Source organism: Amblyraja radiata, chromosome 31 (assembly GCF_010909765.2).
Source record: "Amblyraja radiata isolate CabotCenter1 chromosome 31, sAmbRad1.1.pri, whole genome shotgun sequence".
NCBI classification, from domain to species: domain Eukaryota; kingdom Metazoa; phylum Chordata; class Chondrichthyes; order Rajiformes; family Rajidae; genus Amblyraja; species Amblyraja radiata.
This window is the reverse complement of record NC_045986.1, coordinates 18,029,874-18,056,549: the sequence shown is the minus strand read 5'-3', so window position 1 is coordinate 18,056,549 and position 26,676 is coordinate 18,029,874. Positions and strand designations below refer to the sequence as shown.

General features: G+C 40.8%; 1 protein-coding gene across 1 annotated transcript in view; it reads left to right on the top strand.

Annotated features, from left to right (window-relative positions):
• LOC116990378 overlaps positions 1 to 26,676 on the top strand; it is an 86,967-nt gene that overhangs the window by 20,017 nt on the left and 40,274 nt on the right. Inside the window, exons 20-50 of the mRNA XM_033047995.1 lie at positions 304 to 324; positions 1,448 to 1,468; positions 3,856 to 4,033; positions 4,141 to 4,238; positions 4,613 to 4,633; positions 6,221 to 6,398; positions 6,506 to 6,603; positions 6,978 to 6,998; positions 8,118 to 8,138; positions 9,330 to 9,507; positions 9,615 to 9,712; positions 10,087 to 10,107; positions 11,685 to 11,862; positions 11,970 to 12,067; positions 12,442 to 12,462; positions 13,652 to 13,829; positions 13,938 to 14,035; positions 14,408 to 14,428; positions 16,621 to 16,798; positions 16,906 to 17,003; positions 17,376 to 17,396; positions 18,518 to 18,538; positions 19,704 to 19,881; positions 19,989 to 20,086; positions 20,461 to 20,481; positions 22,278 to 22,455; positions 22,564 to 22,661; positions 23,036 to 23,056; positions 25,249 to 25,426; positions 25,534 to 25,631; positions 26,006 to 26,026. Of these exons, the coding sequence (XP_032903886.1) occupies positions 304 to 324; positions 1,448 to 1,468; positions 3,856 to 4,033; positions 4,141 to 4,238; positions 4,613 to 4,633; positions 6,221 to 6,398; positions 6,506 to 6,603; positions 6,978 to 6,998; positions 8,118 to 8,138; positions 9,330 to 9,507; positions 9,615 to 9,712; positions 10,087 to 10,107; positions 11,685 to 11,862; positions 11,970 to 12,067; positions 12,442 to 12,462; positions 13,652 to 13,829; positions 13,938 to 14,035; positions 14,408 to 14,428; positions 16,621 to 16,798; positions 16,906 to 17,003; positions 17,376 to 17,396; positions 18,518 to 18,538; positions 19,704 to 19,881; positions 19,989 to 20,086; positions 20,461 to 20,481; positions 22,278 to 22,455; positions 22,564 to 22,661; positions 23,036 to 23,056; positions 25,249 to 25,426; positions 25,534 to 25,631; positions 26,006 to 26,026 (2,757 nt within the window). The remainder of the gene's footprint in view (positions 1 to 303; positions 325 to 1,447; positions 1,469 to 3,855; positions 4,034 to 4,140; positions 4,239 to 4,612; positions 4,634 to 6,220; positions 6,399 to 6,505; positions 6,604 to 6,977; positions 6,999 to 8,117; positions 8,139 to 9,329; positions 9,508 to 9,614; positions 9,713 to 10,086; positions 10,108 to 11,684; positions 11,863 to 11,969; positions 12,068 to 12,441; positions 12,463 to 13,651; positions 13,830 to 13,937; positions 14,036 to 14,407; positions 14,429 to 16,620; positions 16,799 to 16,905; positions 17,004 to 17,375; positions 17,397 to 18,517; positions 18,539 to 19,703; positions 19,882 to 19,988; positions 20,087 to 20,460; positions 20,482 to 22,277; positions 22,456 to 22,563; positions 22,662 to 23,035; positions 23,057 to 25,248; positions 25,427 to 25,533; positions 25,632 to 26,005; positions 26,027 to 26,676) is intronic.

Sequence of the window (26,676 nt, the reverse complement as noted above, 5' to 3'; positions counted from 1 at the left end):
ACACAGACTGTAATAACTACTCACCTTTTGCTTAGCCACCCTCTTCCTGTCCCTCTGTTTGCTGATTTCCAGACTTTCCAATAGTAATTTCATCCCCATCTTAAACACTCTTCCTTCTTTGACAGTCCCTTTGGATGGAGGGTGGCATGTCTCTTCTCTGGTTCTTTGTGTTCTGATGTGGTTGATGAGGCCAACGTGTGGTGTGCAGACTCTTGCACAGATGGGGCAGATATTTGCTGACAATCTTTAAATCTGAACATGTTTCTAATGATGATTAACTGAATTGTATGTTTCTCCTTTTAGGTGGTGTTACCGAACCTCCTGGTGAGTATATCGCTCCCATGATAAAGAGTGCAATGTTAACAGCAATATGAAAGCTCTTACGAGCTTCATCCAGTATTTTTTTTTAATGTCCGCTACATAATAACCAGGTTAAAACACTGTCATAACAGATTATAGGCGCTTCAGTGCGACTGAACCTCAAGAGTTGCTTGTAGTTATCAGCTTATTAAGGAAACAAAATGTGTCCATGCCATGGAGGGAATGCGAAACAGATTCATGGGATAGGTAACAGAAATTGTGATTTAGCCACATGAGAAGAAATTGCAAGGACTAGGAATACAAGGTACAGCAGATATTGGATTACAAAATAAGAAATAAAGTGCTGGAATAACAGATCATGTCAGGCATCATCTCTGGGATCATGAATAGGTAATGTTTCGATTCGGGACCCATCTTCAGACTAGAACCTTTTTCTCTAATGATTGTAGAATGGAAAGGTATCTCTGTCCCTTTGGACTCCAGGTACATGCACCACTGTCTCAGCATGAGAGGAAGATATTTTGGGATTAAAATACGATAAATTGATTCACTCAGAAGGTGGTGAATTTTTGTCATTCTTCCTTCCAGAGAGCATTCGAGGACATTCAGAAGTGATTGTTAGTTTTCTGGTCGTTAAAGTTGAAAGTGCTGGTAAAAGGACCTGAAGTGGACGATTGCTAGTTCAAATGGCCATATCTCTGACTCCTGCTCCTAATTCTCACTTTCTTTTCTGATATTCTGATTTATTTGTTAGAAGGTAACTAGAGTACTCATGAAAACTTCATGTGTGGTGATAATTCATCGTAAAGGCCAGTCATTTCTGTGATCATCTTTTCCCCTCTCTTGAACAAAGGAGTATCTTCTGCATTTCTCTGGTCCTCTGACAGCACTTGTTCACTTGAGGAAATTGACTCACTTAAGAGTAATTGAGTATTCTGCCAGGCATGATTCAGGATTGCAGAAGGTGGGATGTCTCTTCTCTGGTTCTATGAGTTCTGTAGTGGTTAATGAGGCCAACGTGTGGTGTGCAGACTCTTGCACAGATGGGGCAGATATTTGCAGACAATATTTAAATCTGAACATGTTTCAAATGATAATTAACCGAATTGTTTGTTTCTCCTTTTAGGTGGTGTTACCGAACCTCCTGGTGAGTATATCGCTCCCATTATAAAGAGGGCAATGTTAACAGTAATATGAAAGCTCTTATGAGTTTCATTTAGTATGTTTTAATGTCCGCTACATGATAAACAAGTTAAAAAACTGCCACAACAGATTATAAGCGCTTCAGTGCGACTGAACCTCAAGAGTTGCTTGTAGTTATCAGCTTGTTAAGGAAACAAAATGTGTCCATGCCATGGAGGGAATGCGAAACAGATTCACGGGATAGGTAACAGAAATTGTGAATTAGCCACATGAGAAGAAATTGCAAGGACTAGGAATACAAAGTACAGCAGATACTGGATTACAAAATAAGAAATAAAGTGCTGGAGTGATCATGTCAGGCATCATCTCTGGGATCATGAATAGGTGATATTTCAAGTCGGAACCCTTCTTCAGACTAGAACATGTTTCTCCAGGGATTGTACAATGGAAAGTCATCTCTGTCCCTTTGGACTCCAGGTACATGCACCACTGTCTCAGCATGAGAGGAAGATATTTTGGGAATGAAATGCGATTAGTTGTTTCACTCAGAAGGTGGTGTATGTTTGACATTCTTGATTCCAGAGAGCATTCGAGGACATTCAGAAGTGATTGTTAGTTTTCTGGACGTTAAAGGATATGTTGATAGTGCCTGAAAATGGACCTGAAATATAAGATTGCTATTTCGAATGGCCATATGTCTGACTCCTGCTCCTAATTCTTTCTTTCTTTTCTGATATTCTGATTTATGTGTTAGAAGGCAACTACAGTACCCAACTTTATGTGTGGTGTTAATTCATTGTAAATGCCTGTCATTTTTGTGATCATCTTTGCCCCTCTCTTGAACAAAGGACTAACCCTTGCATTCCCTCTCTCTCCATCCCTCACCTGCTGCAATCATCCTACTAGTTTTACTGTTTGTATCCCCTCGTTATTACCTCCTCCAAAGTCAACAATGAACCATGTGGGCTCTTTGACCATTAGTGCAGGCTCTGATTTGTTCTTTACAATTTCAAACTTCTAATTTCTCTCTCACCGGTCTCTCAGTTTGAGGAAGGGTCTCGACATGAACCGTCACCTATTTCTTTCCTCCAGAGATGCGACTTCCCGAGCTAATTTGCTGCAACATGTTGTGTCAATCCATCAGACCCAATGTTCACTTTCAATCTACTTTCTCTTTCTGCTCTTCAGTGGGGAATTGCAAAACTGCGTGGTTTGACCGTGATAACCCATCAGGAATTGGAGATTACCAAATTCATGAAGCTTACGAGCTTCATCCAGTATTTTTTTTAATGTCCGCTACATAATAACCAGGTTAAAACAATGCCATAACAGATTATAGGCGCTTCAATGCGACTGAACCTCAAGAGTTGCTTGTAGTTATCAGCTTATTAAGGAAACAAAATGTGTCCATGCCATGGAGGGAATGTGAAACAGATTCATGGGATAGGTAACAGAAATTGTGATTTAGCCACATGAGAAGAAATTACAACGACTAGGAATACAAGGTACAACAGATATTGGATTACAAAATAAGAAATAAAGTGCTGGAATAACAGATCATGTCAGGCATCATCTCCGGGATTATGAATAGGTAATGTTTCGATTCGCGACCCATCTTCAGACTAGAACCTTTTTCTCTAATGATTGTAGAATGGAAAGTCATCTCTGTCCCTTTGGACTCCAGGTACATGCACCACTGTCTCAACATGAGAGGAAGATATTTTGGGATTAAGATACGATAAATTGATTCAGTCAGAAGGTGGTGAATTTTTGTCATTCTACCTTCCAGAGAGCATTCGAGGACATTCAGAAGTGATTGTAAGTTTTCTGGTCATTAAAGTTGATAGTGCTGGAAATAGGACCTGAAGTGGACGATTGCTGGTTCAAATGGCCATATCTCTGACTCCTGCTCCTAATTCTTACTTTCTTTTCTGATATTCACATTTATGTGTTAGAAGGCAACTACAGTACCCAACTTCATGTGTGGTGTTAATTCATCGTAAAGGCCTGTCATTTTTGAGATCATCTTTGCCCCTCTCTTGAACAAAGGAGTAACCCTTGCATTCCCTCTCTCTCTCCATCCCTCACCTGCTGCAATCATCCTACTAGTTTTACTGTTTCTATCCCCTCGTTATTACCTCCTCCAAAGTCAATAATGAACCATGTGGGCTCTTTGACCATTAGTGCAGGCTCTGATTTGTTCTGTACATTTTCAAACCTCTAATTTCTCTCTCACCGGTCTCTCAGTTTGAGGAAGGGTCTCGACATGAACCGTCACCTATTTCTTTCCTCTAGAGATGCGACCTGCCGAACTAATTTGCTGCAACATGTTGTGTCAATCCATCAGACCCAATGTTCACTTTCAATCTACTTTCTCTTTCTGCTCTTCAGTGGGGAATTGCAAAACTGCGTGGTTTGACCGTGATAACCCATCAGGAAATGGAGATTATGAAATCTTCCCCAATCTGCGAACTGAGAATCCCGGTCAGATCTGCACGGATCCAATCGCCTGTGAGGTGGAGACAACATCAGGGATTCCGGCCTCACAGTCTGGAGAGAACATTGCCAGGTACAAAATATAGTCGGCCATAATATTGCACTTTTATTATTTCATTCAATGTGCATCAGTAGTTTTATCAACTACTTTATCATATGTCCCTACATTCTACTCAACAGTTGCAACGTTTCTACTGGATTCTTTTGTGTGAACAGCAACCAACCTGATCGCGCATGCCAAGATTACAGAATACGATTCATCTGCCCTGATTCCTTTTGTGAGTATGAGGCAATTGTAAAAAAATATTTGTGAATATTAGCTACTGAATTAAGAGTGGAGCTGATTATAACACAGACTGTAATAACAACTCACTCTTTGCTTAGCCACCCTATTCCTGTCCCTCTGTTTACTGATTTCCGGAATTTCCAATAGTAATTTCATCCCCACCTTAAACCCTCCTCCTTCTTTGACAGTCCCTTTGGATGGAGGGTGGCATGCCTCTTCTCTGGTTCTATGAGTTCTGATCTGGTTGATGAGGCCAATGTGTGGTGTGCAGACATTTGCACAGAAGGGGCAGATATCTGCTTATAATCATTAAGTCTGAACATGTTTCAAATGACGATTAACTGAATTGTATGTTTCTCCGTTTAGGTGGTGTTACCGAACCTCCTGGTGAGTATATCGCTCCCATGATAAAGAGTGCAATGTTAACAGCAATATGAAAGCTCTTACGAGCTTCATCCAGTATTTTTTAATGTCCGCTACATAATAACCAGGTTAAAACACTGCCATAACAGATAATAGGCGCTTCAGTGCGACTGAACCTCAAGAGTTGCTTGTAGTTATCAGCTTATTAAGGAAACAAAATGTGTCCATGCCATGGAGGGAATGCAAAACAGATTCATGGGATAGGTAACAGAAATTGTGATTTAGCCTCATGAGAAGAAATTGCAAGGACTAGGAATACAAAGTACAGCAGATACTGGATTACAAAATAAGAAATAAAGTGCTGGAGTAACTGATCATGTCAGGCATCATCTCTGGGATCATGAATAGGTGATGTTTCGATTCGCGACCCATCTTCAGACTAGAACCTTTTTCTCTAATGATTGTAGAATGGAAAGTCATCTCTGTCCCTTTGGACTCCAGGTACATGCACCACTGTCTCAGCATTAGAGGAAGATATTTTGGGATTCAAATACGATAAATTGATTCACTCAGAAGGTGGTGAATTTTTGTCATTCTTCCTTCCAGAGAGCATTCCAGGACATTCAGAAGTGATTGTAAGTTTTCTGGTCATTAAAGTTGATAGTGCTGGAAAAAGGGCCTGAAGTGGACGATTGCTGGTTCAAATGGCCATATCTCTGACTCCTGCTCCTAATTCTTACTTAATTTTCTGATATTCTGATTTATTTGTTAGAAGGTAACTAGAGTACTCATAAAAACTTCATGTGTGGTGTTAATTCATCGTAAAGGCCTGTCATTTCTGTGATCATCTTTTCCCCTCTCTTGAACAAAGGAGTAACTTCTGCGTTTCTCCGGTCCTCTGACATCACTTGTTCACTTGAGGAAAGTGACTCACTTAAGAGTAATTTGAGTATTCTGCCAGACATGATTCAGGATTGCAGAAGGTGGGATTGTCACGAGGAGGACCAGGAAACTAGACATGGATTTTGTAGAAATTCTGGGACATGGTAACAGGCTGGTAATTTATAAAGTTGGGATTTTATTGAGGAGAGAGTGATGGCGATTGATGTGAAGGAGTGAGGACCAATGGCAGCAATGAGAGGAAACAGTCAACAACATCAGCAAATATGGGGCAAGAAGAAATAAGTGAAGTGATGGGCAGAACAGTGAACAAGGTGGAGGGAGCTGGAACCAGGTCTCATGTACTTGAGTATGTGATGCGTTCTGAAGAGAAATATTGTTCATGTAAGTTGTGCCCAACAAGGTTAACAAAACTAATCATCCTGCTACTTTTACTGTTTGTATCCCCTTGTTGTCCCCTCCTCCAAAGCCAACAATGGACCATGTGGGTTCTTCGGCCATTAGTGCAGGCTCTGATTTGTTCTGTACCTTTTCATACCTCTAATTTCTCTCTCCCCTGACTGAGAGTCTGAAGAAGGGTCTCGTCATGAAACATCACCTATTCCTTTCCTCTAGAGATGCTACCTCCACAGCTAATTTGTTCCAGCATTTTGTGTCAATCCATTAGACCCAATGTTCACTTTGAATCTACTTTCGCTTTCTGCTCTTCAGTGGGGAATTGCAAAACTCCGTGGTTTGACCGTGATAACCCATCAGGAATTGGAGATTATGAAATATTCCCCCATCTGCGAAATGAAAATCCCGGTCAGATCTGCACGGATCCAATCGCCTGTGAGGTGGAGACAACATCAGGGATTCCAGCCTCACAGTCTGGAGAGAACATTGCCAGGTACAAAATATAGCCGGCCATAATATTGCACTTTTATTATTTCATTCAAAGAGCATCAGTGGTTTTATCAACTACTTTATCATATGTCCCTACATTCTACTCAACAGTTGCAACGTTTCTACTGGATTCTTTTGTATGAACAGCAACCAACGTGATGGCTCATGTCAAGATTACAGAATACGATTCACCTGCCCCGATTCCTTTTGTGAGTATGAGGCGATTGTAAAATATCATTTGTGTATATTAGCTACTGAATTATGAGTGGAGCTGATTATAACACAGACTGTAATAACTACTCACCTTTTGCTTAGCCACCCTCTTCCTGTCCCTCTGTTTGCTGATTTCCAGATTTTCCAATAGTGATTTCATCCCCATCTTATACACTCCTCCTTTTTTGACAGTCCCTTTGGATGGAGGGTGGCATGCCTCTTCTCTGGTTCTATGAGTTCTGTTGTGGTTGATGAGGCCAACGTGTGGTGTGCAGACTCTTGCACAGATGGGGCAGATATTTGCTGACAATCTTTAAATCTGAACATGTTTCAAACGATAATTAACTGAATTGTTTGTTTCTCCTTTTAGGTGGTGTTACCGAACCTCCTGGTGAGTATATCGCTCCCATTATAAAGAGGGCAATGTTAACAGTAATATGAAAGCTCTTACGAACTTCATCCAGTATGTTTTAATGTCCGCTACATAATAAACAAGTTAATAAACTGCCACAACAGATTATAAGCGCTTCAGTGCGACTGAACCTCAAGAGTTGCTTGTAGTTATCAGCTTGTTAAAGAAACAAAATGTGTCCATGCCATGGAGGGAATGCAAAACAGATTCACGGGAAAGGTAACAGAAATTGTGATTTAGCCACATGAGAAGAAATTGCAAGGACTAGGAATACAAAGTACAGTAGATACTGGATTACAAAATAAGAAATAAAGTGCTGGAATAACAGATCATGTCAGGCATCATCTCTGGGATCATGAATAGGTGATATTTCGAGTCGGGACCTTTCTTCAGACTAGAACATTTTCTCTCAGGATTGTAGAATGGAAAGTCATCTCTGTCCCTTTGGACTCCAGGTACATGCACTACTGTCTCAGCATGAGAGGAAGATATTTTGGGATTGAAATACGATTAGTTGTTTAATTCAGATGGTGTTGTATTTTTGTCATTCTTCATTCCAGAGAGCATTCGAGGACATTCAGAAGTGATTGGTAGTTTTCTGGTCGTTAAAGTTGAAAGTGCTGGTAAAAGGACCTGAAGTGTACGATTGCTAGTTCAAATGGCCATATCTCTGACTCCTGCTCCTAATTCTCACTTTCTTTTCTGATATTCTGATTTATTTGTTAGAAGGTAACTAGAGTACTCATGAAAACTTCACGTGTGGTGTTAATTCATCGTAAAGGCCTGTCATTTCTGTGATCATCTTTTCCCCTCTCTTGAACAAAGGAGTATCTTCTGCATTTCTCTGGTCCTCTGACAGCACTTGTTCACTTGAGGAAAGTGACTCACTTAAGAGTAATTGAGTATTCTGCCAGGCATGATTCAGGATTGCAGAAGGTGGGATGTCTCTTCTCTGGTTCTATGAGTTCTGATGTGGTTGATGAGGCCAACGTGTGGTGTGCAGACTCTTGCACAGATGGGGCAGATATCTGCTGACAATCTTTAAATCTGAACATGTTTCAAATGATAATTAACCGAATTGTTTGTTTCTCCTTTTAGGTGGTGTTACCGAACCTCCTGGTGAGTATATCGCTCCCATTATAAAGAGGGCAATGTTAACAGTAATATGAAAGCTCTTATGAGTTTCATCCAGTATGTTTTAATGTCCGCTACATAATATACAAGTTAAAAAACTGCCACAACAAATTATAAGCGCTTCAGTGCGACTGAACCTCAAGAGTTGCTTGTAATTATCAGCTTGTTAAGGAAACAAAATGTGTCCATGCCATGGAGGGAATGCGAAACAGATTCACGGGATAGGTAACAGAAATTGTGAATTAGCCACATGAGAAGAAATTGCAAGAACTAGGAATACAAAGTACAGTAGATACTGGATTACAAAATAAGAAATAAAGTGCTGGAGTACTGATCATGTCAGGCATCATCTCTGGGATCATGAATAGGTGATATTTTCAGTGGGGACCCTTCTTCAGACTAGAACATGTTTCTCCAGGGATTGTAGAATGGAAAGTCATCTCTGTCCCTTTGGACTCCAGGTACATGCACCATTGTCTCAGCATGAGAGGAAGATATTTTGGGATTGAAATGCGATTAGTTGTTTCACTCAGAAGGTGGTGTATTTTTGACATTCTTGATTCCAGAGAGCATTCGAGGACATTCAGAAGTGATTGTTAGTTTTCTGGACGTTAAAGGATATGTTGATAGTGCTGGAAAATGGACCTGAAATATAAGATTGCTAGTTCAAATGGCCATATGTCTGACTCCTGCTCCTAATTCTTACTTTCTTTACTGATGTTCTGATTTATGTTTTGAAGGCAACTAGAGTACTCTTGTCAACTTCATGTGTGGTGTTAATATATCGTAAAGGCCTGTCATTTTTGGGATCATCGTTGCCCCTCTCTTGAACAAAGAAGTAACCCTTGCATTCCCTCTCTCTCCATCCCTCACCTGCTGCAATCATCCTACTAGTTTTACTGTTTGTATCCCCTCGTTATTACCTCCTCCAAAGTCAACAATGAACCATGTGGGCTCTTTGACCATTAGTGCAGGCTCTGATTTGTTCTGTACAATTTCAAACCTCTAATTTCTCTCTCACCGGTCTCTCAGTTTGAGGAAGTGTCTCGACATGAACCGTCACCTATTTCTTTCCTCTAGAGATGCGACTTCCTGAGCTAATTTGCTGCAACATGTTGTGTCAATCCATCAGACCCAATGTTCACTTTCAATCTACTTTCTCTTTCTGCTCTTCAGTGGGGAATTGCAAAACTGCGTGGTTTGACCGTGATAACCCATCAGGAATTGGAGATTATGAAATATTCCCCAATCTGCGAACTGAGAATCCCGGTCAGATCTGCACGGATCCAATCGCCTGTGAGGTGGAGACAACATCAGGGATTCCGGCCTCACAGTCTGGAGAGAACATTGCCAGGTACAAAATATAGCCGGCCATAATATTGCACTTTTATTATTTCATTCAAAGAGCATCAGTAGTTTTATCAACTATTTTATCATATGTCCCTACATTCTACTCAACAGTTGCAACGTTTCTACTGGATTCTTTTGTATGAACAGCAACCAACGTGATGGCTCATGTCAAGATTACAGAATACGATTCACCTGCCCCGATTCCTTTTGTGAGTATGAGGCGCTTGTAAAATATCATTTGTGAATATTAGCTACTGAATTAAGTGTGAAGCTGATTATAACACAGACTGTAATAACTACTCACACTTTGCTTAGCCAGTCTCTTCCTGTCCCTCTGTTTGCTGATTTCCAGACTTTCCAATAGTAATTTCATCCCCATCTTAAACACCCCTCCTTCTTTGACAGTCCCTTTGGATGGAGGGTGGCATGCCTCTTCTCTGGTTCTATGAGTTCTGATGTGGTTGATGGGGCTAACGTGTGGTGTGCAGACATTTGCACAGATGGGGCAGATATCTGCTTATAATCATTAAGTCTGAACATGTTTCAAATGATGATTAACTGAATTGTATGTTTCTCCTTTTAGGTGGTGTTACCGAACCTCCTGGTGAGTATATCGCTCCCATGATAAAGAGTGCAATATGAAAGCGCTTACGAGCTTCATCCAGTATTTTTTTAAATGTCCGCTACTTAATAACCAGGTTAAAACACTGTCATAACAGATTATAGGCGCTTCAGTGCGACTGAACCTCAAGAGTTGCTTGTAGTTATCAGCTTATTAAGGAAACAAAATGTGTCCATGCCATGGAGGGAATGCGAAACAGATTCATGGGAAAGGTAACAGAAATTGTGATTTAGCCACATGAGAATAAATTGCAAAATTAGGAATACAAGGTACAGCAGATATTGGATTACAAAATAAGAAATAAAGTGCTGGAATAACAGATCATGTCAGGCATCATCTCTGGGATCATGAATAGGTGATGTTTCGATTCGGGACCCATCTTCAGACTAGAACCTTTTTCTCTAATGATTGTAGAATGGAAAGTCATCTCTGTCCCTTTGGACTCCAGGTACATGCACCACTGTCTCAGCATGAGAGGAAGATATTTTGGGATTAAAATACGATAAATTGATTCACTCAGAAGGTGGTGAATTTTTGTCATTCTTCCTTCCAGAGAGCATTCGAGGACATTCAGAAGTGATTGTAAGTTTTCTGGTCATTAAAGTTGATAGTGCTGGAAAAAGGACCTGAAGTGGACGATTGCTGGTTCACATGGCCATATCTCTGACTCCTGCTCCTAATTCTTACTTTCTTTTCTGATATTCTGATTTATTTGTTAGAAGGTAACTAGAGTACTCATAAAAACTTCATGTGTGGTGTTAATTCATCGTATAGACCTGTCATTTCTGTGATCATCTTTTCCCCTCTCTTGAACAAAGGAGTAACTTCTGCGTTTCTCCGGTCCTCTGACATCACTTGTTCACTTGAGGAAAGTGACTCACTTAAGAGTAATTTGAGTATTCTGCCAGGCGTGATTCAGGATTGCAGAAGGTGGGATTGTCACGAGGAGGACCAGGAAAACTAGACATGGATTTTGTAGAAATTCTGGGACATGGTATCAGGCTGGTAATTTATAAATTTGGGATTTTATTGAGGAGAGAGTGATGGCGATTGATGTGAAGGAGTGAGGACCAATGGCAGCAGTGAGAGGAAACAGTCACCAACATCATCAAATATGGGGCAAGAAGAAATAAGTGAAGTTATGGGCAGAACAGTGAACAAGGTGGAGGGAGCTGGAACCAGGTCTCATGTACTTGAGTATGTGATGCGTTCTGAAGAGAAATATTGTTCATATAAGTTGTGCCCAACAAGGTTAACAAAACTAAACATCCTGCTACTTTTACTGGTTGTATCCCCTTGTTGTCCCCACCTCCAAAGCCAACAATGGACCATGTGGGTTCTTCGGCCATTAGTGCAGGCTCTGATTTGTTCTGTACCTTTTCATACCTCTAATTTCTCTCTCCCCTGACTGAGAGTCTGAAGAAGGGTCTCGTCATGAAACATCACCTATTCCTTTCCTCTAGAGATGCTACCTCCACAGCTAATTTGTTCCAGCATTTTGTGTCAATCCATTAGACCCAATGTTCACTTTGAATCTACTTTCGCTTTCTGCTCTTCAGTGGGGAATTGCAAAACTCCGTGGTTTGACCGTGATAACCCATCAGGAATTGGAGATTATGAAATATTCCCCCATCTGCGAAATGAAAATCCCGGTCAGATCTGCACGGATCCAATCGCCTGTGAGGTGGAGACAACATCAGGGATTCCGGCCTCACAGTCTGGAGAGAACATTGCCAGGTACAAAATATAGCCGGCCATAATATTGCACTTTTATTATTTCATTCAAAGAGCATCAATAGTTTTATCAACTACTTTATCACACCTCCCTACATTCTACTCAACAGTTGCAACGTTTCTACTGGATTCTTTTGTGTGAACAGCAACCAACGTGATGGCTCATGTCAAGATTACAGAATACGATTCATCTGCCCCGATTCCTTTTGTGAGTATGAGGCGATTGTAAAATATCATTTGTGAATATTAGCTACTGAATTATGAGTGGAGCTGATTATAACACAGACTGTAATAACTACTCACCTTTTGCTTAGCCACCCTCATCCTGTCCCTCTGTTTGCTGATTTCCAGACTTTCCAATAGTAATTTCATCCCCAACTTAAACACTCCTCCTTCTTTGACAGTCCCTTTGGATGGAGGGTGGCATGTCTCTTCTCTGGTTCTATGAGTTCTGATGTGGTTGATGAGGCCAACGTGTGGTGTGCAGACTCTTGCACAGATGGGGCAGATATTTGAGAAAAATCTTTAAATCTGAACATGTTTCAAATGATAATTAACTGAATTGTTTGTATCTCCTTTTAGGTGGTGTTACCGAACCTCCTGGTGAGTATATCGCTCCCATGATAAAGAGGGCAATGTTAACAGTAATATGAAAGCTCTTATGAACTTCATCCAGTATGTTTTAATGTCCGCTACATAATAAACAAGTTAATAAACTGCCACAACAGATTATATGCGCTTCAGTGCGACTGAACCTCGAGAGTTGCTTTTAGTTATCATTTTGTTTAAGAAACAAAATGTGTCCATGCCATGGTGGGAATGCGAAACAGATTACGGGATAGGTAACAGAAATTGTGATTTAGCCACATGAGAAGAAATTGCAAGAACTAGGAATACAAAGTACAGTAGATACTGGATTACAAAATAAGAAATAAAGTGCTGGAGTAACTGATCATGTCAGGCATCATCTCTCGGATCATGAAGAGGTGATATTTCGAGTCGGGACCCTTCTTCAGACTAGAACATGTTTCTCCAGGGATTGTAGAATGGAAAGTCGTCTCTGTCCCTTTGGACTCCAGGTACATGCACCACTGTCTCAGCATGAGAGGAAGATATTTTGGGATTGAAATACGATTAGTTGTTTAATTCAGATGGTGGTGTATTTTTGTCATTCTTCATTCCAGAAAGCATTCGAGGACATTCAGAAGTGATTGTTAGTTTTCTGGACGTTAAAGGATATGTTGATAGTGCTGGAAAATGGACCTGAAATATAAGATTGCTATTTCAAATGGCCATATGTCTGACTCCTGCTCCTAATTCTTTCTTTCTTTTCTGATATTCTGATTTATGTGTTAGAAGGCAACTACAGTACCCAACTTCATGTGTGGTGTTAATTCATCGTAAATGCCTGTCATTTTTGTGATCATCTTTGCCCCTCTCTTGAACAAAGGAGTAACCCTTGTCTTCCCTCTCTCTCTCCATCCCTCACCTGCTGCAATCATCCTACTAGTTTTACTGTTTGTATCCCCTCGTTATTACCTCCTCCAAAGTCAACAATGAACCATGTGGGCTCTTTGACCATTAGTGCAGGCTCTGATTTGTTCTGTACATTTTCAAACCTCTAATTTCTCTCTCACCGGTCTCTCAGTTTGAGGAAGGGTCTCGACATGAACCGTCACCTATTTCTTTCCTCTAGAGATGCGACCTGCCGAGCTAATTTGCTGCAACATGTTGTGTCAATCCATCAGACCCAATGTTCACTTTCAATCTACTTTCTCTCTCTGCTCTTCAGTGGGGAATTGCAAAACTGCGTGGTTTGACCGTGATAACCCATCAGGAAATGGAGATTATGAAATCTTCCCCAATCTGCGAACTGAGAATCCCGGTCAGATCTGCACGGATCCAATCGCCTGTGAGGTGGAGACAACGTCAGGGATTCCGGCCTCACAGTCTGGAGAGAACATTGCCAGGTACAAAATATAGCCGGCCATATTTAAAGCACTTTTATTATTTCATTCAAAGTGCATCAGTAGTTTTATCAACAACTTTATCATATGTCCCTACATTCTACTCAACAGTTGCAACGTTTCTACTGGATTCTTTTGTGTGAACAGCAACCAACGTGATCGCGCATGTCAAGATTACAGAATACGATTCACCTGCCCTGATTCCTTTTGTGAGTATGAGGCAATTGTAAAATATCATTTGTGAATATTAGCTACTGAATTAAGTGTGAAGCTGATTATAACAGACTGTAATATCTACTCACACTTTGCTTAGCCACCCTCTTCCTGTCCCTCTGTTTGCTGATTTCCAGACTTTTCAATAGTAAATTCATCCCCATCTTAGACACCCCCCCTTCTTTGGCAGTCCCTTTGGATGGAGGGTGGCATGCCTCTTCTCTGGTTCTTTGTGTTCTGATGTGGTTGATGAGGCTAACGTGTGGTGTGCAGACATTTGCACAGAAGGGGCAGATATCTGCTGATAATCATTAAGTCTGAACATGTTTCAAATGACGATTAACTGAATTGTATGTTTCTCCTTTTAGGTGGTGTTACCGAACCTCCTGGTGAGTATATCGCTCCCATGATAAAGAATGCAATGTTAACAGCAATATGAAAGCTCTTACGAGCTTCATCCAGTATTTTTTAATGTCTGCTACATAATAACCAGGTTAAAACACTGCCATAACAGATTATAGGCGCTTCAGTGCGACTGAACCTCAAGAGTTGCTTGTAGTTATCAGCTTATTAAGGAAACAAAATGTGTCTATGCCATGGAGGGAATGCGAAACAGATTCATGGGATAGGTAACAGAAATTGTGATTTAGCCACATGAGAAGAAATTGCAAAGATTAGGAATACAAGCTACAGCAGATATTGGATTACAAAATAAGAAATAAAGTGCTGGAATAACAGATCATGTCAGGCATCATCTCCAGGATCATGAATAGGTGATGTTTCGATTCGGGACCCATCTTCAGACTAGAACCTTTTTCTCTAATGATTGTAGAATGGAAAGTCATCTCTGTCCCTTTGGACTCCAGGTACATGCACCACTGTCTCAGCATGAGAGGAAGATGTTTTGGGATTAAAATACGATAAATTGATTCACTCAGAAGGTGGTGTATTTTTGTAATTCTTCCTTCCAGAGAGAATTCGAGGACATTCAGAAGTGATTGTTAGTTTTCTGGTCATTAAAGTTGATAGTGCTGGAAAAAGGACCTGAAGTGGACGATTGCTAGTTCAATTGGCCATATCTCTGACTCCTGCTCCTAATTCTTACTTTCTTTTCTGATATTCTGATTTATTTGTTAGAAGGTAACTAGAGTACTCATAAAAACTTTGTGTGTATCTTAATTCATCGTAAAGGCCTGTCATTTCTGTGATCATCTTTTCCCCTCTCTTGAACAAAGGAGTAACTTCTGCATTTCTCCGGTCCTCTGACATCACTTGTTCACTTGAGGAAAGTGACTGACTTAAGAGTAATTTGAGTATTCTGCCAGGCGTGATTCAGGATTGCAGAAGGTGGGATTGTCACGAGGAGGGCCAGGAAAACTAGACATGGATTTTGTAGGAATTCTGGTACATGGTAACAGGCTGGTAATTTATAAAGTTGGGATTTTATTGAGGAGAGAGTGATGGCGATTGATGTGAAGGAGTGAGGACCAATGGCAGCAGTGAGAGGAAACAGTCACCAACATCAGCAAATATGGGGCAAGAAGAAATAAGTGAAGTGATGGGCAGAACAGTGAACAAGGTGGAGGAAGCTGGAACCAGGTCTCATGTACTTGAGTATGTGATGCGTTCTGAAGAGAAATATTGTTCATGTAAGTTGTGCCTGACAAGGTTAGCAAATCTATCAGGTCTATAAGACCAAATGTGTACAAAGCACCAGCAGATGCATGATTACTCCGATGATAGTCTCAAAATGCTGGAGCTACTCAGCGGGTCAGTCAGCATCTCTGGAGAAAAGGAATAGATTGTCATGAGGAGACCAGTCTTCAGTCTGAGAGTTAAGGGAGAGGGAAACTAGCGTTATGAAAACGTACAGAACAAAGCAGAGCTGGCACCAATGGCCAAAGAGCCCACAATAATAAACCTTATCGGACGACTAAGGTGGAGAAAAGATGGAGAGAGTTGGAAGGCAAAGATTACATGAAATTAGAGAAATTAATGTGCAAATATTGGGTTGTAAGCTACCCAACCAAAATATGAGGTGCTGTTACTCCAATTTGCATAAGGCCTTACTCTACAGTGGAGGTGGTGCAGGACAGAAAAGCATTCTGACAGTGGAGACAGACTCGTTCTGTCCTGGGTCACCTCTAATGTCAGAGTTCGGCCACATGTAAATTGAACAGAACCTCATATTTCGCTTGCTTAGCTGACAACCCAGCATTATGAATATTGAATATTTTAAATTCAAGTAACCCTTGCATTCTCTCTCTCTCCATCCCTCACTTGCCCCATCCATCCTGCAAGTTTTGCTGTTTGTATCCCTTCGTTATCACCTCCTCCAAAGCCAACAATGAACCATGTGGGCTCTTTGACCATTAGCGCAGGTTCTGAATTGTTCTGAACCTTTCCATACCCAGAATTTCTCTCTCCCCTGACTCTCTGTCTGAAGAAGGATCACGACATGAAAGGTCACCTATTCCTTACCTCTAGAGATGCTACCTGGAGCTAATTTGCTGCAACATGTTGTGTCAATCTGTCAGACCCAATGTTCACTTTGAATCTACTTTCGCTTTCTGCTCTTCAGTGGGGAATTGCAAAACTCCGTGGTTTGACCGTGATAACCCATCAGGATTTGGAGATTATGAAACGTTCCCCCATCTGCGAAATGAGAATCCCGGTCAGATCTGCACGGATCCAATTGCCTGTGAGGTGGAGACAATGTCAGGGATACCGGCCTCACAGACTGGAGAGAACATTGCCAGGTACAAAATATAGCCGGCCATATTATAGCACTTTTATTATTTAATTCAAAGTGCATCAGTAGTTTTATCAACAACTTTATCATATGTCCCTACATTCTACTCAACAGTTGCAACGTTTCTACTGGATTCTTTTGTGTGAACAGCAACCAACGTGATCGCGCATGTCAAGATTACAGAATACGATTCACCTGCCCTGATTCCTTTTGTGAGTATGAGGCAATTGTAAAATATCATTTGTGAATATTAGCTACTGAATTAAGTGTGAAGCTGATTATAACAGACTGTAATAACTACTCACCTTTTGCTTAGCCACCCTCTTCCTGTCCCTCTAATGGCTGATTTCCAGACTTTCCAATAGTAAATTCATCCCCACCTTAAACACCCCTCCTTCTTTGACAGTCCCTTTAGATGGAGGGTGGCATGTCTCTTCTCTGGTTCTACAAGTTTTGTTGTGGTTGATGAGGTCAACATGTGGTCTGCAGACTTTTGCACAGATGGGGCAGATATCTGCTGATAATCATTAAATCTCAACATGTTTCAAATGATAATTAACTGAATTGTTTGTTTCTCCTTTTAGGTGGTGTTACCGAACCTCCTGGTGAGTATATCGCTCCCATGATAAAGAGGGCAATGTTAACAGCAATATGAAAGCTCTTACGAGCTTCATCCAGTATGTTTTAATGTCCGCTACATAATAACCAAGTAAAAAAAACTGCCACAACAGATTAACGGCGCTTCAGTGCGAATGAACCTCGAGAGTTGCTTGTAGTTATCAGCTTATTAAGGAAACAAAATGTGTCCCTGTCCTGGAGGGAATGCAAAACAGATTCACGGGAAAGATAGCAGAAATTGTGATTTAGCCGCTTGAGAAGAAATTGCAAAGATTAGGAATACAAACTACAGCAGATATTGGATTACAAAATAAGAAATAAAGTGCTGGAATAACAGAACGTTTCAGGCATCATCTCTGAGATCATGCATAGGTCCTGTTTCGATTCGGGACCCATCTCCAGACTAGAACCATTTTCTCTAGGGATTGTAGAATGGAAAGTCATCTCTGTCCCTTTGGACTCCAGGTACATGCAGTACTGTCTCAACATGAGAAGAAGATATTTTGGGATTAAAATATGATAAATTGATTCACGCAGAAGGTGGTGTATATTTGTCATTCTTCCTTCCAGAGAGCATTCGAGGACATTCAGAAGTGATTGTTAGTTTTCTGGTCGTTAAAGTTGAAAGTGCTGGTAAAAGGACCTGAAGTGTACGATTGCTGGATCAAATGGCCATATCTCTGACTCCTGCTCCTAATTCTTACTTTCTCTTCTGATATTCTGATTTATTTGTTAGAAGGTAACTAGAGTACTCATGAAAACTTCATGTGTGGTGTTAATTCATCGTAAAGGCCTGTCATTTCTGTGATCATCTTTTCCCCTCTCTTGAACAAAGGAGTATCTTCTGCATTTCTCTGGTCCTCTGACAGCACTTGTTCACTTGAGGAAAGTGACTCACTTAAGAGTAATTGAGTATTCTGCCAGGCATGATTCAGGATTGCAGAAGGTGGGATGTCTCTTCTCTGGTTCTATGAGTTCTGATGTGGTTGATGAGGCCAACGTGTGGTGTGCAGACTCTTGCACAGATGGGGCCGATATTTGCAGACAATCTTTAAATCTGAACATGTTTCAAATGATAATTAACCGAATTGTTTGTTTCTCCTTTTAGGTGGTGTTACCGAACCTCCTGGTGAGTATATCGCTCCCATTATAAAGAGGGCAATGTTAACAGTAATATGAAAGCTCTTATGAGTTTCATCCAGTATGTTATAATGTCCGCTACATAATAAACAAGTTAAAAAACTGCCACAACAAATTATAAGCGCTTCAGTGCGACTGAACCTCAAGAGTTGCTTGTAATTATCAGCTTGTTAAGGAAACAAAATGTGTCCATGCCATGGAGGGAATGCGAAACAGATTCACGGGATAGGTAACAGAAATTGTGAATTAGCCACATGAGAAGAAATTGCAAGAACTAGGAATACAAAGTACAGTAGATACTGGATTACAAAATAAGAAATAAAGTGCTGGAGTACTGATCATGTCAGGCATCATCTCTGGGATCATGAATAGGTGATATTTTGAGTGGGGACCCTTCTTCAGACTAGAACATGTTTCTCCAGGGATTGTACAATGGAAAGTCGTCTCTGTCCCTTTGGACTCCAGGTGCATGCACCACTGTCTCAGCATGAGAGGAAGATATTTTGGGATTGAAATACGATTAGTTGTTTCACTCAGAAGGTGGTGTATTTTTGACATTCTTGATTCCAGAGAGCATTCGAGGACATTCAGAAGTGATTGGTAGTTTTCTGGACGTTAAAGGATATGTTGATAGTGCTGGAAAATGGACTAGAAATAGAAGATTGCTAGTTCAAATGGCCATATGTCTGACTCCTGTTCCTAATTCTTACTTTCTTTTCTGATATTCACATTTATGTGTTAGAAGGCAACTACAGTACCCAACTTCATGTGTGGTGTTAATGCATCGTAAAGGCCTGTCATTTTTGTGATCATCTTTGCCCCTCTCTTGAACAAAGGAGTAACCCTTGTCTTCCCTCTCTCTCTCCATCCCTCACCTGCTGCAATCATCCTACTAGTTTTACTGTTTGTATCCCCTCGTTATTACCTCCTCCAAAGCCAACAATGAACCATGTGGGCTCTTTGACCATTAGTGCAGGCTCTGATTTGTTCTGTACATTTTCAAACCTCAGTTCGAGGAAGGGTCTCGACATGAACCGTCACCTATTTCTTTCCTCTAGAGATGCGACCTGCCGAACTAATTTGCTGCAACATGTTGTGTCAATCCATCAGACCCAATGTTCACTTTCAATCTACTTTCTCTTTCTGCTCTTCAGTGGGGAATTGCAAAACTCCGTGGTTTGACCGTGATAACCCATCAGGAAATGGAGATTATGAAATCTTCCCCAATCTGCGAACAGAGAATCCCGGTCAGATCTGCACGGATCCAATCGCCTGTGAGGTGGAGACAACGTCAGGGATTCCGGCCTCACAGTCTGGAGAGAACATTGCCAGGTACAAAATATAGCCGGCCATATTATAGCACTTTTATTATTTCATTCAAAGTGCATCAGTAGTTTTATCAACAACTTTATCATATGTCCCTACATTCTACTCAACAGTTGCAACGTTTCTACTGGATTCTTTTGTGTGAACAGCAACCAACGTGATCGCGCATGTCAAGATTACAGAATACGATTCACCTGCCCTGATTCCTTTTGTGAGTATGAGGCAATTGTAAAATATCATTTGTGAATATTAGCTACTGAATTAAGTGTGAAGCTGATTATAACACAGACTGTAATAACTACTCACCTTTTGCTTAGCCACCCTCTTCCTGTCCCTCTGTTTGCTGATTTCCAGACTTTCCAATAGTAAATTCATCCCCACCTTAAACACCCCTCCTTCTTTGACAGTCCCTTTAGATGGAGGGTGGCATGTCTCTTCTCTGGTTCTACAAGTTCTGTTGTGGTTGATGAGGTCAACATGTGGTCTGCAGACTTTTGCACAGATGGGGCAGATATCTGCTGATAATCATTAAATCTCAACATGTTTCAAATGATAATTAACTGAATTGTTTGTTTCTCCTTTTAGGTGGTGTTACCGAACCTCCTGGTGAGTATATCGCTCCCATGATAAAGAGGGCAATGTTAACAGCAATATGAAAGCTCTTACGAGCTTCATCCAGTATGTTTTAATGTCCGCTACATAATAAACAAGTAAAAAAAACTGCCACAACAGATTATAAGTGCTTCAGTGCGAATGAACCTCGAGAGTTGCTTGTAGTTATCAGCTTATTAAGGAAACAAAATGTGTCCCTGTCCTGGAGGGAATGCAAAACAGATTCACGGGAAAGATAGCAGAAATTGTGATTTAGCCGCTTGTAAAGAAATTGCAAAGATTAGGAATACAAAGTACAGTAGATATTGGATTACAAAATAAGAAATAAAGTGTTGGAGTAACTGATCGTGTCAGGCATCATCTCTGGAAATCATGAATAGGTGATGTTTCATGTCAGGATCCTTCTTCAGACTAGAACCAATGTTTCTACTGGACATTCAACAATATGTTGATAGTGCTGGTAAATGGACCTGAAGTTGAAGATTGATAGGTCAAATGGCCATATCTCTGACTCCTGCTCCTAATTCTTACTTTCTTTACTGATGTTCTGATTTATGTTTTGTAGGCAACTAGAGTACTCTTATCAACTTCATGTGTGGTGTTAATATATCGTAAAGGCCTGTCATTTTTGGGATCATCGTTGCCCCTCTCTTGAACAAAGGAGTAACTTCTTTGTTTCTCGGGTCCTCTGACAGCAATTAGTCATGTGAGGAAAGTGACTCACTTAAGACTCATTTGAGTATTCTGCCAGGCATGATTCAGGATTGCAGGAGGTGAGATTGTCATGAGGAGAACCAGGAAAACTAGACATGGATTTTGTAGTAATTCTGTGACTTGGTATCAGGCTGGTAATTTATAAAGTTGGGAAAGAAGAAATTGCAAGGACTAGGAATACAAAGTACAGCAGATACTGGATTACAAAATAAGAAATAAAGTGCTGGAGTAACTGATCATGTCAGGCATCATCTCTGGGATCATGAATAGGTGATATTTTGAGTGGGGACCCTTCTTCAGACTAGAACATGTTTCTCCAGGGATTGTAGAATGGAAAGTCGTCTCTGTCCCTTTGGACTCCAGGTACATGCACCACTGTCTCAGCATGAGAGGAAGATATTTTGGGATTGAAATACGATTAGTTGTTTCACTCAGAAGGTGGTGTATTTTTGACATTCTTGATTCCAGAGAGCATTCGAGGACATTCAGAAGTGATTGGTAGTTTTCTGGACGTTAAAGGATATGTTGATAGTGCTGGAAAATGGACTAGAAATAGAAGATTGCTAGTTCAAATGGCCATATGTCTGGCTCCTGTTCCTAATTCTTACTTTCTTTTCTGATATTCACATTTATGTGTTAGAAGGCAACTACAGTACCCAACTTCATGTGTGGTGTTAATTCATCGTAAAGGCCTGTCATTTTTGTGATCATCTTTGCCCCTCTCTTGAACAAAGGAGTAACCCTTGTCTTCCCTCTCTCTCTCCAGCCCTCACCTGCTGCAATCATCCTACTAGTTTTACTGTTGGTATCCCCTCATTATTACCTCCTCCAAAGTCAACAATGAACCATGTGGGCTCTTTGACCATTAGTGCAGGCTCTGATTTGTTCTGTACATTTTCAAACCTCTAATTTCTCTCTCACCGGTCTCTCAGTTCGAGGAATGGTCTCGACATGAACCGTCACCTATTTCTTTCCTCTAGAGATGCGACCTGCCGAACTAATTTGCTGCAACATGTTGTGTCAATCCATCAGACCCAATGTTCACTTTCAATCTACTTTCGCTTTCTTCTCTTCAGTGGGGAATTGCAAAACTGCGTGGTTTGACCGTGATAACCCATCAGGAAATGGAGATTATGAAATCTTCCCCAATCTGCGAACTGAGAATCCCGGTCAGATCTGCACGGATCCAATCGCCTGTGAGGTGGAGACAACGTCAGGGATTCCGGCCTCACAGTCTGGAGAGAACATTGCCAGGTACAAAATATAGCCGGCCATATTTAAAGCACTTTTATTATTTCATTCAAAGAGCATCAGTAGTTTTATCAACAACTTTATCATATGTCCCTACATTCTACTCAACAGTTGCAACGTTTCTACTGGATTCTTTTGTGTGAACAGCAACCAACGTGATCGCGCATGTCAAGATTACAGAATACGATTCACCTGCCCTGATTCCTTTTGTGAGTATGAGGCAATTGTAAAATATCATTTGTGAATATTAGCTACTGAATTAAGTGTGAAGCTGATTATAACACAGACTGTAATAACTACTCACACTTTGCTTAGCCACCCTCTTCCTGTCCCTCTGTTTGCTGATTTCCAGACTTTCCAATAGTAAATTCATCCCCATCTTAGACACCCCCCCTTCTTTGGCAGTCCCTTTGGATGGAGGGTGGCATGCCTCTTCTCTGGTTCTTTGTGTTCTGATGTGGTTGATGAGGCTAACGTGTGGTGTGCAGACATTTGCACAGAAGGGGCAGATATCTGCTGATAATCATTAAGTCTGAACATGTTTCAAATGACGATTAACTGAATTGTATGTTTCTCCTTTTAGGTGGTGTTACCGAACCTCCTGGTGAGTATATCGCTCCCATGATAAAGAGTGCAATGTTAACAGCAATATGAAAGCTCTTACGAGCTACATCCAGTATTTTTTAATGTCCGCTACATAATAACCAGGTTAAAACACTGCCATAACAGATTATAGGCGCTTCAGTGCGACTGAACCTCAAGAGTTGCTTGTAGTTATCAGCTTATTAAGGAAACAAAATGTGTCCATGCCATGGAGGGAATGCGAAACAGATTCATGGGATAGGTAACAGAAATTGTGATTTAGCCACATGAGAAGAAATTGCAAAGATTAGGAATACAAGGTACAGTAGATATTGGATTACAAAATAAGAAATAAAGTGCTGGAATAACAGATCATGTCAGGCATCATCTCCAGGATCATGAATAGGTGATGTTTCGATTCGGGACCCATCTTCAGACTAGAACCTTTTTCTCTAATGATTGTAGAATGGAAAGTCATCTCTGTCCCTTTGGACTCCAGGTACATGCACCACTGTCTCAACATGAGAGGTAGATGTTTTGGGATTAAAATACGATAAATTGATTCACTCAGAAGGTGGTGTATTTTTGTCATTCTTCATTGCAGAGAGCATTCGAGGACATTCAGAAGTGATTGTTAGTTTTCTGGTCATTAAAGTTGATAGTGCTGGAAAAAGGACCTGAAGTGGACGATTGCTAGTTCAATTGGCCATATCTCTGACTCCTGCTCCTAATTCTTACTTTCTTTTCTGATATTCTGATTTATTTGTTAGAAGGTAACTAGAGTACTCATAAAAACTTCATGTGTGGTGTTAATTCATCGTAAAGGCCTGTCATTTCTGTGATCATCTTTTCCCCTCTCTTGAACAAAGGAGTAACTTCTGCGTTTCTCCGGTCCTCTGACATCACTTGTTCACTTGAGGAATGTGACTCACTTAAGAGTAATTTGAGTATTCTGCCAGGCGTGATTCAGGATTGCAGAAGGTGGGATTGTCACGAGGAGGACCAGGAAAACTAGACATGGATTTTGTAGGAATTCTGGGACATGGTAACAGGCTGGTAATTTATAAAGTTGGGATTTTATTGAGGAGAGAGTGATGGCGATTGATGTGAAGGAGTGAGGACCAATGGCAGCAGTGAGAGGAAACAGTCACCAACATCAGCAAATATGGGGCAAGAAGAAATAAGTGAGTGATGGGCAGAACAGTGAACAAGGTGGAGGGAGCTGGAACCAGGTCTCATGTACTTGAGTATGTCATGCGTTCTGAAGAGAAATATTGTTCATGTAAGTTGTGCCTGACAAGGTTAGCAAATCTATCAGGTCTATAAGACCAAATGTGTACAAAGCACCAGCAGTTGCATGATTACTCCGATGATAGTCTCAAAATGCTGGAGCTACTCAGTGGGTCAGTCAGCATCTCTGGAGAAAAGGAATAGATTGTCATGAGGAGACCAGTCTTCAGTCTGAGAGTCAGGGGAGAGGGAAACTAGCGTTATGAAAACGTACAGAACAAAGCAGAGCTGGCACCAATGGCCAAAGAGCCCACAATAATAAACCTTATCGGACGACTAAGGTGGAGAAGAGATGGAGAGAGTTGGAAGGCAAAGATTACATGAAATTAGAGAAATTAATGTGCAAATATTGGGTTGTAAGCTACCCAACCAAAATATGAGGTGCTGTTACTCCAATTTGCATAAGGCCTTACTCTGCAGTGGAGGTGGTGCAGGACAGAAAAGCATTCTGACAGTGGAGACAGACTCGTTCTGTCCTGGGTCACCTCTAATGTCAGAGTTCGGCCACATGTAAATTGAACAGAACCTCATATTTCGCTTGCTTAGCTGACAACCCAGCATTATGAATATTGAATATTTTAAATTAAAGTAACCCTTGCATTCTCTCTCTCTCCATCCCTCACTTGCCCCATCCATCCTGCAAGTTTTGCTGTTTGTATCCCTTCGTTATCACCTCCTCCAAAGCCAACAATGAACCATGTGGGCTCTTTGACCATTAGTGCAGGTTCTGAATTGTTCTGAACCTTTCCATACCCAGAATTTCTCACTCCCCTGACTCTCTGTCTGAAGAAGGATCACGACATGAAAGGTCACCTATTCCTTACCTCTAGAGATGCTACCTGGAGCTAATTTGCTCCATAATTTTGTGTCAATCTGTCAGACCCAATGTTCACTTTGAATCTACTTTCTCTTTCTGCTCTTCAGTAGGGAATTGCAAAACTCCGTGGTTTGACCGTGATAACCCATCAGGATTTGGAGATTATGAAACGTTCCCCCATCTGCGAAATGAGAATCCCGGTCAGATCTGCACAGATCCAATTGCCTGTGAGGTGGAGACAATGTCAGGGATACCGGCCTCACAGACTGGAGAGAACATTGCCAGGTACAAAATATAGTCGGCCATAATATTGCACTTTTATTATTTCATTCAATGTGCATCAGTAGTTTTATCAACTACTTTATCACACCTCCCTACATTCTACTCAACAGTTGCAACGTTTCTACTGGATTCTTTTGTGTGAACAGAAACCAACCTGATCGCGCATGCCAAGATTACAGAATACGCTTCATCTGCCCTGATTCCTTTTGTGAGTATGAGGCAATTGTAAAAAAATATTTGTGAATATTAGCTACTGAATTAAGAGTGGAGCTGATTATAACACAGACTGTAATAACAACTCACACTTTGCTTAGCCACCCTCTTCCTGTCCCTCTGTTTACTGATTTCCAGAATTTCCAATAGTAATTTCATCCCCATCTTAAACCCTCCTCCTTCTTTGACAGTTCCTTTGGATGGAGGGTGGCATGTCTCTTCTCTGGTTCTACAAGTTCTGTTGTAGTTGATGAGGTCAACATGTGGTCTGCAGACCTTTGCACAGATGGGGCAGATATCTGCTGATAATCATTAAATCTCAACATGTTTCAAATGATAATTAACTGAATTGTTTGTTTCTCCTTTTAGGTGGTGTTACCGAACCTCCTGGTGAGTATATCGCTCCCATGATAAAGAGGGCAATGTTAACAGCAATATGAAAGCTCTTACGAGCTTCATCCAGTATGTTTTAATGTCCGCTACATAATAACCAAGTAAAAAAAACTGCCACAACAGATTAAAGGCGCTTCAGTGCGAATGAACCTCGAGAGTTGCTTGTAGTTATCAGCTTATTAAGGAAACAAAATGTGTCCCTGTCCTGGAGGGAATGCAAAACAGATTCACGGGAAAGATAGCAGAAATTGTGATTTAGCCGCTTGAGAAGAAATTGCAAAGATTAGGAATACAAAGTACAGTAGATATTGGATTACAAAATAAGAAACAAAGTGTTGGAGTAACTGATCGTGTCAGGCATCATCTCTGGGAATCATGAATAGGTGATGTTTCATGTCAGGATCCTTCTTCAGACTAGATCCAACGTTTCTACTGGACATTCAAAAATATGTTGATAGTGCTGGTAAATGGACCTGAAGTTGAAGATTGCTAGTTCAAATGGCCATATCTCTGACTCCTGCTCCTAATTCTTACTTTCTTTACTGATGTTCTGATTTATGTTTTGTAGGCAACTAGAGTACTCTTATCAACTTCATGTGTGGTGTTAATATATCGTAAAGAACTGTCATTTTTGGGATCATCGTTGC